This window comes from Penicillium brevicompactum (genome assembly GCF_028827555.1).
Source record: "Penicillium brevicompactum strain IBT 35665 chromosome Unknown utg000001l_segment0_segment0, whole genome shotgun sequence".
Taxonomy (NCBI): Eukaryota; Fungi; Ascomycota; class Eurotiomycetes; order Eurotiales; family Aspergillaceae; genus Penicillium; species Penicillium brevicompactum.
The window spans coordinates 6,919,248-6,932,302 of record NW_026623203.1 but is presented as its reverse complement, the minus strand read 5'-3'; the positions used below and the strand labels follow the sequence as shown (position 1 = coordinate 6,932,302).

Genomic DNA, 13,055 nt, shown 5'->3' with positions numbered 1-13,055 from the left:
ATGCAATCTCCAATCCAAGTGAAGAGATCAGCGGAGTGATCCTTGCGTAAGTGCTCTTCGATAGGCCATGCCTTTTCTAACGTCCGGCGTACGCGTGTATGTCCCTCAATGTGTTTGTCTCCCAACAGATCGATGAAAGCCACGCGGAGGTACGACAGGCCAACATAAACTGCCAGGTAGCGACCTGTCTCGTGACCAGTTGGAAGCTGAGTGATAGCTGTGGGAATAAAATGTTCCGATGACTCCGCAGCCAACTTTGTGTATGCTTCCGACAGTCGACACGATAGATCATACAAGGTCTCAATCTCGACCCCCAGGGGCTGGATATAATCCTCTAGAGTGACTTTCGAAGATGTCATTAGAGTTGAGATGTTTTGTTATGACCAGAAGAGGTTGCAGAAACGAAGAAACGTGAGTGGAGCCCTACAATACCACCACGTGACCGGAATAGATTCGAGAGTCTTCAGCTGTCTTTTTGTTTCAGAATTCGGGAGAGATCTAATATCTATGATCGTGTGTCAGTCTGACATCTGATTTATCCATACAAGGAGCCTTGGGGCTTGATTGTAGTGTCCCAAGAGCGAAGTGGAAACAAGATAGTACTTGGGCGGTTATTGTACTACCATTGTTAGGAGTAGTACGAAGTGTGTTGATACTTGTTTCTACAAGTACCTTGAAACCGAACAAAAGCTTAACCATGAAGTGAACATAACAACTAAGAAGCTCTTGGCAAGCTGTTTGACCCTTAAGCTGACCACAACAGACAGGGTTACATTCGCAGCGGACTTTCCCCCGCATTATCTCACGTTTCAAAGCCCCACAATCTGACTGGGTGTCAAACTTCACTTGATTGGGGCTCCAGAGTCAGCAAAAAAAACTTGATGGCGTCTACAACTGAGACTATAGCCCCTTGGTCAAGGGAGACTTTGTCACGCGAAGCTGCTCAGTACCGAGACACCCCGGAGACAAGCACTGCATCAGAAACCGAGGACGATGCCCCACCTTTACACGCAGTCAACGTTGCGCTGAGATGGAACGAGTCAAAATCAACAATCTGGAAATTGACGGCAACATGCTGGTGCGCATTGGTGATGGGGTCTAACGACGCCGCATACGGAGCCATCATACCCTATGTAAAGTACTCCTCAAATCCCGTCACAACTGGTTCGCTGACGATTATCATTTCAACATTCATAGCTTGAGATCTACTACCAAAAGAGCTATACGATTGTCTCGCTGATTTTCCTTTCGCCATTCGTTGGCTACACTCTATCTGCCGTGTTGAGTAACTTGGTCCACCAAAACCTGGGCAGAAGAGGAATCGCTATCATTGCACCTATCTGCCATTTGATTGCCTTCGCAGTGATATCGGCCCACCCACCATTTCCAGTACTGATAGTGGTCTATGTACTAGTTGGTCTTGGGAGCGGTTTCCATAATGCGGCCTGGAATGTGTGGATTGGAAACATGGCGAACTCAAATGAAGTGCTTGGATTTTTCCATGGGTTCTATGGCATCGGGGCCACCATCAGTCCTCTGGTTGCTACAACGTTAATCACCAAGGCTGGGTGGCCGTGGTATTCTTACTACTATATCATGGTAATCAAACCTCTTCTACCGAACCAACACAGCTAGGCAGTGACTAACGGCTGAATTAAGACTGGAGGGGCCGCGTTGGCATTGGTTTATACCGCGGCTGCCTTCTGGGATGATACAGCTGCGAGATACCACCAAGAAAACCCAAGCCCTCCAGGCCGTGGAGGAGCATTATATCAAACTCAGATTGCTCTTACTCACAAAGTGACCTGGATATGTGCCGTGTTCCTCTTCTTGTATGGTGGCATTGAAGTGGGAATAGGTGGATGGATCGTTGTCTTCATGACCAATGTCCGACATGGCGGTGCGTTCGAGTCTGGTATGGCGGAAACCGGCTTTTGGCTAGGCATCACCGTCGGTCGATTTGTGCTAGGGTTTGTATCACCGCGAATTGGCGAAAAGCTATCGGTCGCCGTATACCTCTTGTGTGCCATTGCCCTCGAGCTGATATTTTGGCTTGTGCCGGAGTTCATGGTCTCTGCGGTGGCAGTCTCGCTTGTCGGATTCTTCATGGGAACCATCTTCCCAGGCGTTGTCGTTGTTGCAACTCGGATGTTACCGAAGAATGTCCACGTTGCTGCGATTGGGTTTGCGGCCGCTTTCTCTATGGGCGGTGGTGCTGTGTTTCCTTTCATGATTGGAGCTATTGCACAAGCCAAAGGAGTGTCGGTCTTACAGCCAATATTGCTTGCCATGCTGGCTGTGGCTGTGGGAATTTGGGGGACTTTATTCTGGCTTCCACAGCTAGAGACGTCCCACCAAGTCTGAGATTGACCCTCATCCTGCTCTGCCATGCCCGGGATCTCTATGACAAGTACGGAGTAGCGCACATAGCCCTAGGGCGGTAGTCTGTCGCATCCCTAACATCACTACGATTTCGTAATATCTCTTCCTTGCTGTTGTATTGTCTTCTAGTATATTTGAGTATTTTTCATGGGAATTCTATCTGCAAGCAGCTACAGAGGCATGTTAAACAGACTTTTATTCACAGTCACGCAAACATGGTCAGTAGTATGGGGAGGGTATGATGAAGTTGGAGAAAAAAGGAACAAAGGGGGGAGAAAGAGCGCAACTGCATGAAAGGGAAGAGAATGTGGAAAGGAAGCCTAAGGCGCCCCAGAAGCAAAAGCTATGTGATGTTTACTCCGTACGCATTACGGGGTACATCTGCCAGCGCACGCATATCAGATGAGTGCCCTAGCTGGCTAATTAACCAAAGGGCGCCTGAAAGAACCAAACCGACCTGGGCCACTAGGCTCACTAACCAACAATACGGAGTAACTAGGCCCGCATACTTAAGTGGGTACCAGATTAGCCCGATCTTACGAACTATTCGGCATCGCCGATTGCTTATGGGTCCCTTCAGCTCTCTCCATCAGCTCCAACTATCCCTCTCTTGTGCGTTTATCCCTTTTGAAAGATGAAATTGAATTCCCACCCTTGGAGTGCGATGAGTACTTCCTGCTCCAAAGAGCATAAATTTCCCATTTTTGGAATTTCTCGCCAGCATCAAGGGGATTGGAGACAGTGGAACAAACCCGAAGCTAGAATGTGGGGCTTCATGCAGGTGAGACGCCTTGATGAAAAGAATCGAGACACAGCATCAATATGAGTGGCGCTCTTGCATATTTTACCCAATTGATCGGCAGTGAGAAATCAGCCTGCAGTCTTCAAGGAGTAAGGAATTGAAATTTGAGTGGTGAAATAAAAAAGAGCTTTAATCATTATGGAGTCCTCAACATTGTGCATGCAAGCTCGTACTAGCCTGGCCCCGTTCATCGGCTTAGAAGACTACATTATTACATATCATATCTGCAGCCTACCAAGCATCCTTAATAAAGTATTGCCTTTATTTAGAGAAAATCACCCTTTATGCGTTATCCCGAGGTGAAAATTTCGTCCTACTCTGTGGACCTAATCGATCTCGCCCATGGCCGCCAAAGAAGTCAACGAGGCCAATGATGCCAACGAGTCCGATGAGGGCTATGGGGGCAACGTGCCAGTTCGGTGGGATGGTGCATTGCAAGGCGCTCGATTATATCTTGCGATAGTAGGGTAAGTGACCCGGCACGCTGATTTTGAATGCCAAATCAAGGCTTACATTCTGCTAGCATCGCTTTACCCCTGTTCCTTACCGGCATTGAAGCAACGATTGTAAGCACCTCGCTGGTGACCATCACCGATGATCTCCAGAGCGCCGGTCAGAGCAGTTGGGTTATCACATCATATCTCCTCACTTATACAGGTCCTCTCTCTCGCCGAACCCCAATCAGACCAAGCTGACGTATGTTTCTCTAGGGTTCCTCATCGTCTGGGCAAGCTTCAGCAACATCTTTGGAGTCAAGCCAAGTCTTCTCACTGCTGTAACGATCTTCATTGCTTTCTCTGGTGGTTGTGCTGGAGCGCAAAGTATCAGCCAATTGTAAGTCAACCCTCTTTTCTAGGTGCGATGCAAACAAGACTAACAGGAGGCTGAATGCAGGATCATTTGTCGTGCTTTCCAAGGCCTTGGTGGTGCTGGTATCTACAGTCTGTCATTATTTTCCATCCTTCGACTTCTTCCCTATGAGCAATACGACAAAGCTAGCTCCCTCGCCGGTGGGATTCTCTCGATAGGTCTTGTCATCGGCCCTTTGCTGGGAGGCGCTATTTCCAATGACGGAAAATGGCGCTGGGTCTTCTTGTTGAAGTGAGTAGATTCAAGCTTGCGGGTATCACATCTAACAAGAACAGCGTTCCTGCAGCAGCCGTTGGCGGGATCTTGATTTTCTTCATTCTTCCGGCTCATTTTCCCAATGCTGCACCAGAAGCAAATAGCCAATCGACATCAACGCCAGTTTGGGCCAAGGTGAAGGCAGCTATTCACCAGGTGGATTTCCTGGGAGCCTTCCTCGTCTTGACTGCTTGTTCATTCATCATTGCTGCTCTTCAAGAGGGTAATTATGAATATTCGTGGGGCTCGGGACTCGTCGTCAGTTTCCTTGTGATATCCGGCATCTCTTGGATCCTGTTTGTCGGCTGGGAGTGGCTCATATGCCGACGTGATCTAAAGATGAGCCCAATGTTCCCATGGAGGCTAACGCAAAATCGACTCTTCATGGGGATAGCACTGTTCGTTCTCCCGCCAAATAAGCGTGACCCTTGATCTCGGCTAATGTTGAATTGATGTTTAGTGGGTTCTTCACTACCGGTGTGCCATTGACTGTTTGCGTGATTGAGATCCCGCAAAGGTTCCAGATCGTCAACGGAAGCTCCCCAGTTGGCGCAGGCGTCAAATTGTTATCCTTCGCGCTGAGCTGCCTGGTCGGCATTATATCTTGCTCTGTTTTGGCAGGACGGTTGAAGATTCCCTTCGCTTATATTGCAGTGATCGGTCTTGTGTTTCAAGTGGTCGGTCTTTTCCTTTTCTCGGAGATCGAGCCCATAGTAGAGCTTTGGCCAGGTCAGTTTGGATACTTGGTTTTGGCTGGGCTGGGATGCGGGCTTGGCGTATCCGCATTCTACATGGCCACATCACTCGTGGTAGACATTGAAGATCAATCCATTGCGCTGGGTATAGGTATACAGCTCCGTATGCTGGGCGGCGTTCTTGGAATCGCGACTTCGAGTGCAATCCTCTTCCATTACATCCAAAGTCGTTTGTCATCCACGCTGTCGCCAGGTGAAATGGCTGCCCTACTGAAGACCACTGAAGCAATCAAGACTTTCTCGCCGGAGAATCAACTCCATGTTCGTGAGGTTTATGCGATTGCATACAATATGGAGATGAAGATGTGTGGTGCCTTTGCGGCAGCTCAGGCTTTGGCCGTGGCAATGATCTGGAAAAGAGACAATGTGCGATTTTCAAAGAGCTGAGCTTCTCATCAACCTTGGAATCATTTCCAAGACGAATTTATATCTGGCGATTCTCCAGCCTCGGGGCTGATTTGATTGCTCCCGAATCCCGAGGTCTGAGGTCTAGTTCAGGTGGTCCCTTGCAATCATGGGTCGGTATTAAAGAGCGAACAATTGATCCTGATCAACTGGCTCTCCTTCAATGGCGATCAATTCCAATTCCAAGGCTCTGGCCTGCTATTTCTGAGGTATGCGTGGAGTGTCTCATCATCTCTCATCCATTTTCTTCAAGCTTAGCATGGATAGGTGCGTATAAGTAATACATGAGTTTGGTAAATTTTCAGAAGGGCCAGAAGTCGATTGGCAGGCACACGATTGCTTAAGCACTGGGTATTTTTGTAACAGCCTGATGGCCTTAGACTGGCCCAAAGAGACCATCTGCTTTGTTTCTTTAGCCCGATGGGAGACTTGCTGTGACCAATAAAGGAGCGAATCGGGATAAGGATTGGAGATTTGAGATTCAAGGATCAAAGCCCAATGCCGAAAGACTCCATGCTCTGATCGTGGGGATCACCGATATGTACAATGAGCTTGCCCCTCGTGCGTCCCGATCGGAGCTTCTCGAATGCTTTGGGTGTTTCATGGAACTCAAAGACGCTGTCGATTTGGACTTGGATTTTGCCCTGGGACAGCCATTCCCCAAGCTGAGCCAGTTGCTTTAGGTCCACCTTGGTCATCACGACCACGTATTTTCTCTTTCCACCTCCAAGGAAAGATGGCCACCCCAATCGTCCGAGAAACATGGTCAGATTCGGTGCACCAACCTGCACAAAGTCTCCATCCTCCTTGAGGAAATGATGACATTGGTAGTACAACTTAGAAGGCAGACCGACATTATCAACTATGCAGTCGAATATCACTTTCCGATCTTGAAGCTTCTTGATAAGATCATTCTGCGCTGTATAGTCGATGACTTCGTCTGCTCCCATGCGCAAGCATAGCTCAATGTTTCGAGTTGAGCTAATCGTTGTGACATGGCATCCAAGCTGTTTCGCAATCTGAACGGCAAACACGCCGCAGCCACCTGAAGCCCCATTGATGAGGACCTTGTCTCCGGCTTTAACATGACCATCCAAACTTTGGTATGCAGTTAATCCAGCGAGTGTAATAGCAGCAGCATGATCTACCGAGACGCCTTCAGGCACCACTGCGATCTTGTCCGCTCCTATAGTGAGATACTCTGCTAGCGAGCCGAACTGGGTCGGGAGTCCGGGGATGCCATGCACCAATTGATCCTCTTTGAGATGCTTGGCAAGAGGTCCTGTTGCGACCACACGGCCGCAAAAGTCCAGACCCGGGGATGCAGGCTTCTTTACGAGCATACGTGCTGGAAGCCCCATCTCGGGCAGCTTGTAATCCACTGGGTTCAGGGCTGCAGACAGGACTCGCACCAGAACCTCGTTGCCCTGTAGTGCAGGCGGCGCACGAGCAACCGGGTCGAAGGTCAGATTATTCTCGAGACCACCGGAAGTGCCAGAGTAGAGCCATGCTTGCATTGATTCGGGCTGGAACGAATTCATTTGCCCCGGGGGCATTGTTGGGTCCATGTTGATCAGTATGAATTGGCCCGAGGTCTGAGAAGTTATAAGTCCACAAGTTTTCTCGTCAGCAGGCGCGAGAACAAGAGCTAAGTTGCAAAAAGGATTACCAGCTTGGGATGGGTTGCTGCTGTTGTTAAGCTAGTGCATGAAAAGGTGCGATTTGCATGATTTGCATCACCGCCTGCGGCAGCAATGATATCATTGGTGTTACAAAGTTGCAAGGTAACTTGAGAGCCTCAATTGTTAAAACAGATTGTCATACGAAGTACATAAATTGTGAGTTTAAATTGGAACAATTGAACCGTAGCCACGCAGCATCGATGCGGTAGTTTCGACAGCTCCAACACTATGATTGGAGCGGGAGCGATGCGTCGCGTATTCAGCGCGTCATGGTCCCGCCCTTGACTTCTGCAACACTCAACCCCCAAAAAGCTGAATGTGTCGGCGGTCTTTAACTCGGCTGCAGGACCTGTCTTTCCAACATGTTCGTTCCTTGGAAGCTGGCCCGCAGGGTCGCCACACGTCACTGAGAATTACCGATCGATCGATACCCGTGGCGACCAGATCCGGCCGTCATGTAGCCCTCAATCTTCTATCCTTCGCATCCAAACCTGCTGTATATCCCTTGATCAAACTACCACGGTTTCCCTTTGCTTGTTATCGCGCATACTCGCAAGATCGCTCGCCAGCCTACGGTTCAGATTCAAGGTATCTGGACCCAGCAGACATGGCATCTGCAACCAATACTGGATCCGACGAGAAGCCAGCGGACATCCTCGAAGGGGATATACCGTCGGCGGATCGCCAGGCCTCCCTTGACCCGGAATCTGATGTGGAGGTTCCACTCGAGGCGGATGAATTGAAAGAAGCCCTTGGGCGACCGCCTCCAGTGCACAGCAGCTATCTACCACTTCCCTGGAAAGGACGGCTAGGATATGTGAGTTAAGCTGCAATAGGCCCAAGGTGGTACATTGTGACTTGAACTGACCTTTAATGTCTACAGGCTTGTTTGAACACCTACCTCCGATATTCCACACCTCCCGTCTTCTGCTCGCGTACTTGCCGTATTGCCTCAATCCTGGAGAACCGTCACCCTCTTCAAGATCCCGAGCAACCCGCTCACCCGACCAAGAACCGCCCCGACCGCGAACAACTTGCGGATGTTGCGCGAGGCCAAGCCTTTGTCGAGGGGCTCGGGTTGACGAACGCGCGTGATTTAGTTAAGATCATTCGCTGGAATGACAAATACGGGATCAAGTTCATGCGTCTCAGCAGTGAGATGTTCCCATTTGCCAGTCACAAAGAATACGGCTATAAATTGGCGCCCTTTGCGTCCGAGGTGCTAGCAGACACAGGCCGAGTGGTGGCTGAACTAGGACACCGAGTGTCTGTCCACCCTGGGCAATTCACCCAGTTGGGGTCACCAAGAAAAGAAGTCATAGAGAGCTCTTACCGCGATCTCGAATATCATTCAGAGTTGCTCCAATTGCTCAAGCTGCCTCCTCAGCAAGACCGGGACGCGGTCATGATCCTCCACATGGGTGGAGTCTTTGGTGACAAGGCAGCAACCCTTGACCGGTTCAGAGAAAATTATGCTTTGCTTTCAGAGGATATCAAGAAGCGATTGGTTCTGGAAAACGATGATGTGAGCTGGTCTGTTCATGACCTCCTGCCTATCTGCGAGGAACTCAATATCCCTCTCGTTCTCGACTATCACCACCACAACATAATTTTTGACGCCAATGAGGTCCGGGAAGGCACAGAGGACATCATTCCTTTGTATGAGCGCATTAAAGCAACCTGGTCTCGGAAGAACATTACGCAAAAGATGCATTACTCTGAACAAACGGCCGCTGCTATTACCCCGCGGCAACGGCGCAAGCATAGTGATCGTGTCGCAACTCTGCCTCCATGTGATCCTACTATGGACTTGATGATTGAGGCCAAGGATAAGGAGCAAGCTGTGTTTGAGTTGATGCGAACCTTCAAATTGCCCGGTCACAGTCTTGCCAACGACCTCCTGCCATACATACGCACTGACGAAAACCAACCATTCAAACCACCCAAGAAGTCCAAGAAGAAGGGAGGCTTTGTCGACCTTGAAGGTACAATACCCCCTCCACGTATCATACCCGACGAAGAAGTTGGCATGGGCGGTCCCGATGGCAGAGTCTACTGGCCTCGGGGAATGGAGGAATGGCTACGACCGGCAAAGAGGGTGGTGAAACCAAAGGCCACCCCGAGTCCCAAAAAGACAACCCCTAAGAAGGTGAAAACCGAGTGTGTTGCCGATGATGTCCCTTTAGACTCCACGGTCAAGAGAGAGACACCGGTGAAGAAGGCAGTGAAGAGCACCAAACGTACGCCTTCTGCTAGCAATTCTCGCAGCAAACGAAAGGCCTCGGAGATCGAGTCCACCCCTGAGCCAGATGAGGCTGAAGAGCAAATAAATGCTTCAACTCCGGCCTCACCTTCTCGGAGAAGGTCTCGTGCCAAGAAAGTGAACTACATCGAAGACAGTGCGTGAGTCGCTGCTTGGTGTCACCTTGTATACTATTTATTGTACACTAAGAACAAATGATTCCCCCGCCATTCTCTCTAGTTATTGAATATGGTAAATATTGTCTTTGTAATCCAGGTGATGTGAAAATTGCAGAAACAGGGAGAATTGTGCAAAATTTCTCCGAACCAAAGCAAGGTTTGTGTACAGAGTGTTTTAGTAACTATCCTGTCAGTCCCACCTTTTGGGGCCGGTTTGACAGGGAATATGCCCCTTTTTATCGCTGTGGCCGCTAGAGCGGACCGTTACGTCAGGGCAATGCGGAACGCGGTGAGCACCCGAATAATCATCGTCATGGGCGATCTCTTTCCCCGCAGGTGATCCTTCAACTTGCATTCCGCTTTACATTTGAATTACTATTACCTCTTCATATCTGAACTTGGCTGCCCCTCGAGACCCTGGCGCCTAAATTCCATCTCCGCTGGCCCACCTTCCGGTCGAGGTCCCTCCTCTTCAGGCGCTCGCCTACCCTTTTCCCCTTCCCCCGCGAGCCTCGACCTGGCAAATTCTCTCGAATATTCCGTCTTCTGATCGGCCCGCTCGCAACTAGACGAGCTCATTCCCGTCTTTGGGGTATCCGGCACGAGACCCTCCCCGCGCTCCGGCACCGGGCCCAATCGCGGATCTACCGAGCGCTCGTCCAGCGACAGGCGCGACTCGCTGCGCGCGATAAGAGACTTGGAAGTCGTCTTCTCGCCTCCTTGATAGGAAAAAGGCGACGCTCAAAGACGCAGAATATTTCTGCTGGATCCGGCAATCTGACAGGCACATACCCGAAGTCGACCCGAGAGCCCCGCCGCGAACCGAACGAGTCAATGGCTCAGTCCGGACTTTCTTCGACATGGGGACCAGGCAGCGGTGATGGTGCCGCTGCGCCTGGAAGCCGCCGCAAGAAGGTATATGAATATTTCAAAGCAGCGAACGAGCTGCGCCAGTCCTACACTTCCCAATGGGCTGGTCAGAGGAATGAACACGATGAAGATTACTACAACACCCCCGGTGCCTTCCCAGATATCGAAATCGCACGATCAGGCGATGAAGAAATGGTGCTTTTCCCAAGCTATGCTAGAAAATTAACCAAGAACAAAAAGACCGACACTCCCCGTTCCCGACGTGATTCGTGGTCTGAGACTATCGATGAATATCGCGGCGCCGCTGCTGCCGAAGAGGACGACGCTTCAGCACCTGCTTGGGATGAGACAGAAACCGAAGATTCGGTTGTGGCCGTTGACGTGCGTGGCTGGATCTACGCTCCTGGGCGGGGACCGATGAGCCGAAAGCACAGATTGATGATCGCTTTGGCAAGGAAACTCAGCGGAATCCCTGCGCCTACTGGTTCTCCGAACGATGACTCTGACGACAAGTTGTCGGGCAAGGGAGACGACGAATACGTTGATAAGCAGATGCAGACGCTCGTCGAATCAGCCGTCAAGGACGCAGACCCCGCCTGGAAGAGCTCAAACGTGGATCGTTCACAACAGCCCGCGGCTCCGTTGAGCAAGGATGAAATATCCATGGCGAATGCACACCTGATGGAAAGACTTCGACCATTTTTGACCAATCCTGTCGCCAGCATGCCGGTCACCGTGTTCTTTTTCGACGAAAATGAGAGCAAGTCCAGAAATATCACAACGGATGAGTCTGGCCATTTCTCACTTCGCGCTGCACTGCCATTTGTGCCCACTCATATCCGAGTTTTGGCATCGGAGGACCTGTCTGCTGCTAGACCAATTCAGATCATCGAGCCCACGGGAATCAGTCTGATCAGTGACATCGATGACACGGTCAAGCACTCTGCCATTGCTGGTGGCGCCAAGGAAATGTTCCGCAACACTTTCATCCGTGAATTAGATGAACTCAAGGTCGAAGGAGTCAGCGACTGGTACGGGAGTTTGGCCGAGCAAGGTGTGCAGATCCATTATGTGTCAAATGCACCCTGGCAACTGTACCCTCTTCTCGAACGCTATTTCAAAAAGGTTGGCTTGCCCCCTGGATCTTTCCATCTCAAGCAATATTCAGGCATGCTTCAAGGTATCTTTGAGCCCACAGCCGAAAGAAAGCGAGGCGCGCTGGAGCAAATTCTGCGAGACTTCCCCGAACGCAAATTTATCTTGGTCGGCGATAGTGGTGAAGCTGATTTAGAGGTCTACACCGAGATTGTGCTCGCAAACCCTGGCCGGATCCTGGGAATCTTCATTCGCGACGTCACGACTCCGCACACGAAGCCTTTCTTCGACAAATCTGTCAGTCAATTCAATCAGTCCAATCGCAGTCGCAGTTCACCAGATATCAAAGACCGTTCAGATGCGATGTCCAACAGGCCGAAGCTGCCACCTCGAAGCGGCACAACTGTTTCGCCCCCAGTGCGCGCAGAGCCGGACCCGCAGGACCTTGAACTAGAAGACTTGATTGACCTGACCGATCTTATCATTGACGATAAGCCACCTCCGTCTGGACTGACACACCCGACCACACCACGCCCACCGCCAGTGAAGCCTATCAAGCCATCCGCCTTGCGTATGGTCTCTACCCCAGCTGACCTGGCTGCTAAGGCCTCGAAACCCTCTTCTCTGCGCCAAGTCGCCACGGCCTCTGACCCAGCGGACAGTGATTCCAAACCTCCCGCACAGGAACCCCCCAAACGCAAAGCTGTACCCCCTGTGCCCCCCAAGCGGGGTTCCGGGCCCAAGGCCGAGTCGGACCCCTCACCGGGAATATCTAGAAGCAGCACCGCGGCATCAGGGAACGACATCCCGTCCTCGTGGCTGAAAGGCCTCGACAACGACAACAGCCAAACACAAGCTGCTCGTGCCAAGCCACCACCACCTCGTCCCCCACCCCGTCGGACAAACACTGGGTCATCAATTGCCAGTGTTGACCAGAGTCCATCCGCCACGCCAAGTGGCTCGAATACTCCTTCTCCCGCCCCTGCGCCTGCAAGCGGAATTCAGTCATACCCTGCTGCAGCTGCTCAAGCCGCCTATCAAGGCTTCCAGTATGCAAGTGATCGTCTCAACTTTTCTGGATCTCCCGTCGGTGGAACCAGGCAAGGATCCAACGACTCTGGAGTACCGCCTGCGCCGCTACCTAACAAGCGGGAAGAGCTCTGGCGTCGTCGCTGGGAGCGTGCCACAGAGGTTTTAGAACAACACGGAGTTGTACTGGGCAGCTGGCGGGTTGGTAGCGACGCAGAGCCTGTTTGTGAGTGGTTAATCGAGGAGGCGATGGAGGATATGAAGTCGAATCGGACGAAGGGCGAGCAGTGATGTTTTTAAAAAAATACATACTATGTCATGTTTAGATGTATACTCAACTCCATTTTACGATTTGCTTTTGTCTTGGGTTTCTTTTCCATGCCTTGGAACAGTAGCGAATTAATTGAGCACACAGTCTTTTGCGATATCAACAGCTCGGGCTTACTACAGAATACTCTTAATTAGTTGCTCGCTCGTTTTGTGTGAATA

The 13,055-nt window shown here is 50.7% G+C and overlaps 5 protein-coding genes across 5 annotated transcripts; 4 read left to right on the top strand and 1 right to left on the bottom strand.

Annotated features, from left to right (window-relative positions):
• Positions 1–881: 881 nt before the first annotated feature.
• On the top strand, positions 882–2,364 carry N7506_002216 (MFS transporter; the record flags this gene model as incomplete). Its single annotated transcript, XM_056951512.1, has 3 exons — positions 882–1,133; positions 1,198–1,599; positions 1,660–2,364. 3 exons carry the CDS (start codon positions 882–884, stop codon positions 2,362–2,364), a joined length of 1,359 nt encoding a protein of 452 aa, XP_056817427.1.
• Positions 2,365–3,526: 1,162 nt separating this feature from the next.
• On the top strand, positions 3,527–5,451 carry N7506_002215 (major facilitator superfamily domain-containing protein; the record flags this gene model as incomplete). Its single annotated transcript, XM_056951511.1, has 6 exons — positions 3,527–3,651; positions 3,708–3,796; positions 3,895–4,018; positions 4,079–4,285; positions 4,330–4,707; positions 4,770–5,451. The coding sequence occupies 6 exons, from the start codon at positions 3,527–3,529 to the stop codon at positions 5,449–5,451; spliced, it is 1,605 nt and encodes a 534-aa protein (XP_056817426.1).
• Positions 5,452–5,957: 506 nt separating this feature from the next.
• Positions 5,958–7,037, bottom strand: N7506_002214 (NAD(P)-dependent alcohol dehydrogenase; the record flags this gene model as incomplete). Its single annotated transcript, XM_056951510.1, has 1 exon — positions 5,958–7,037. One exon carries the CDS (start codon positions 7,035–7,037, stop codon positions 5,958–5,960), a length of 1,080 nt encoding a protein of 359 aa, XP_056817425.1.
• A 721-nt stretch (positions 7,038–7,758) lies between these two features.
• N7506_002213 (UV-endonuclease UVE-1) lies at positions 7,759–9,558 on the top strand (the record flags this gene model as incomplete). The annotated part of the gene is made up of 2 exons (XM_056951509.1): positions 7,759–7,968; positions 8,035–9,558. 2 exons carry the CDS (start codon positions 7,759–7,761, stop codon positions 9,556–9,558), a joined length of 1,734 nt encoding a protein of 577 aa, XP_056817424.1.
• Positions 9,559–9,798: 240 nt separating this feature from the next.
• N7506_002212 (phosphatidate phosphatase App1 family protein) lies at positions 9,799–12,857 on the top strand (the record flags this gene model as incomplete). The annotated part of the gene is made up of 2 exons (XM_056951508.1): positions 9,799–9,861; positions 9,987–12,857. The coding sequence occupies 2 exons, from the start codon at positions 9,799–9,801 to the stop codon at positions 12,855–12,857; spliced, it is 2,934 nt and encodes a 977-aa protein (XP_056817423.1).
• Between the last annotated feature and the right edge of the window lie 198 nt (positions 12,858–13,055).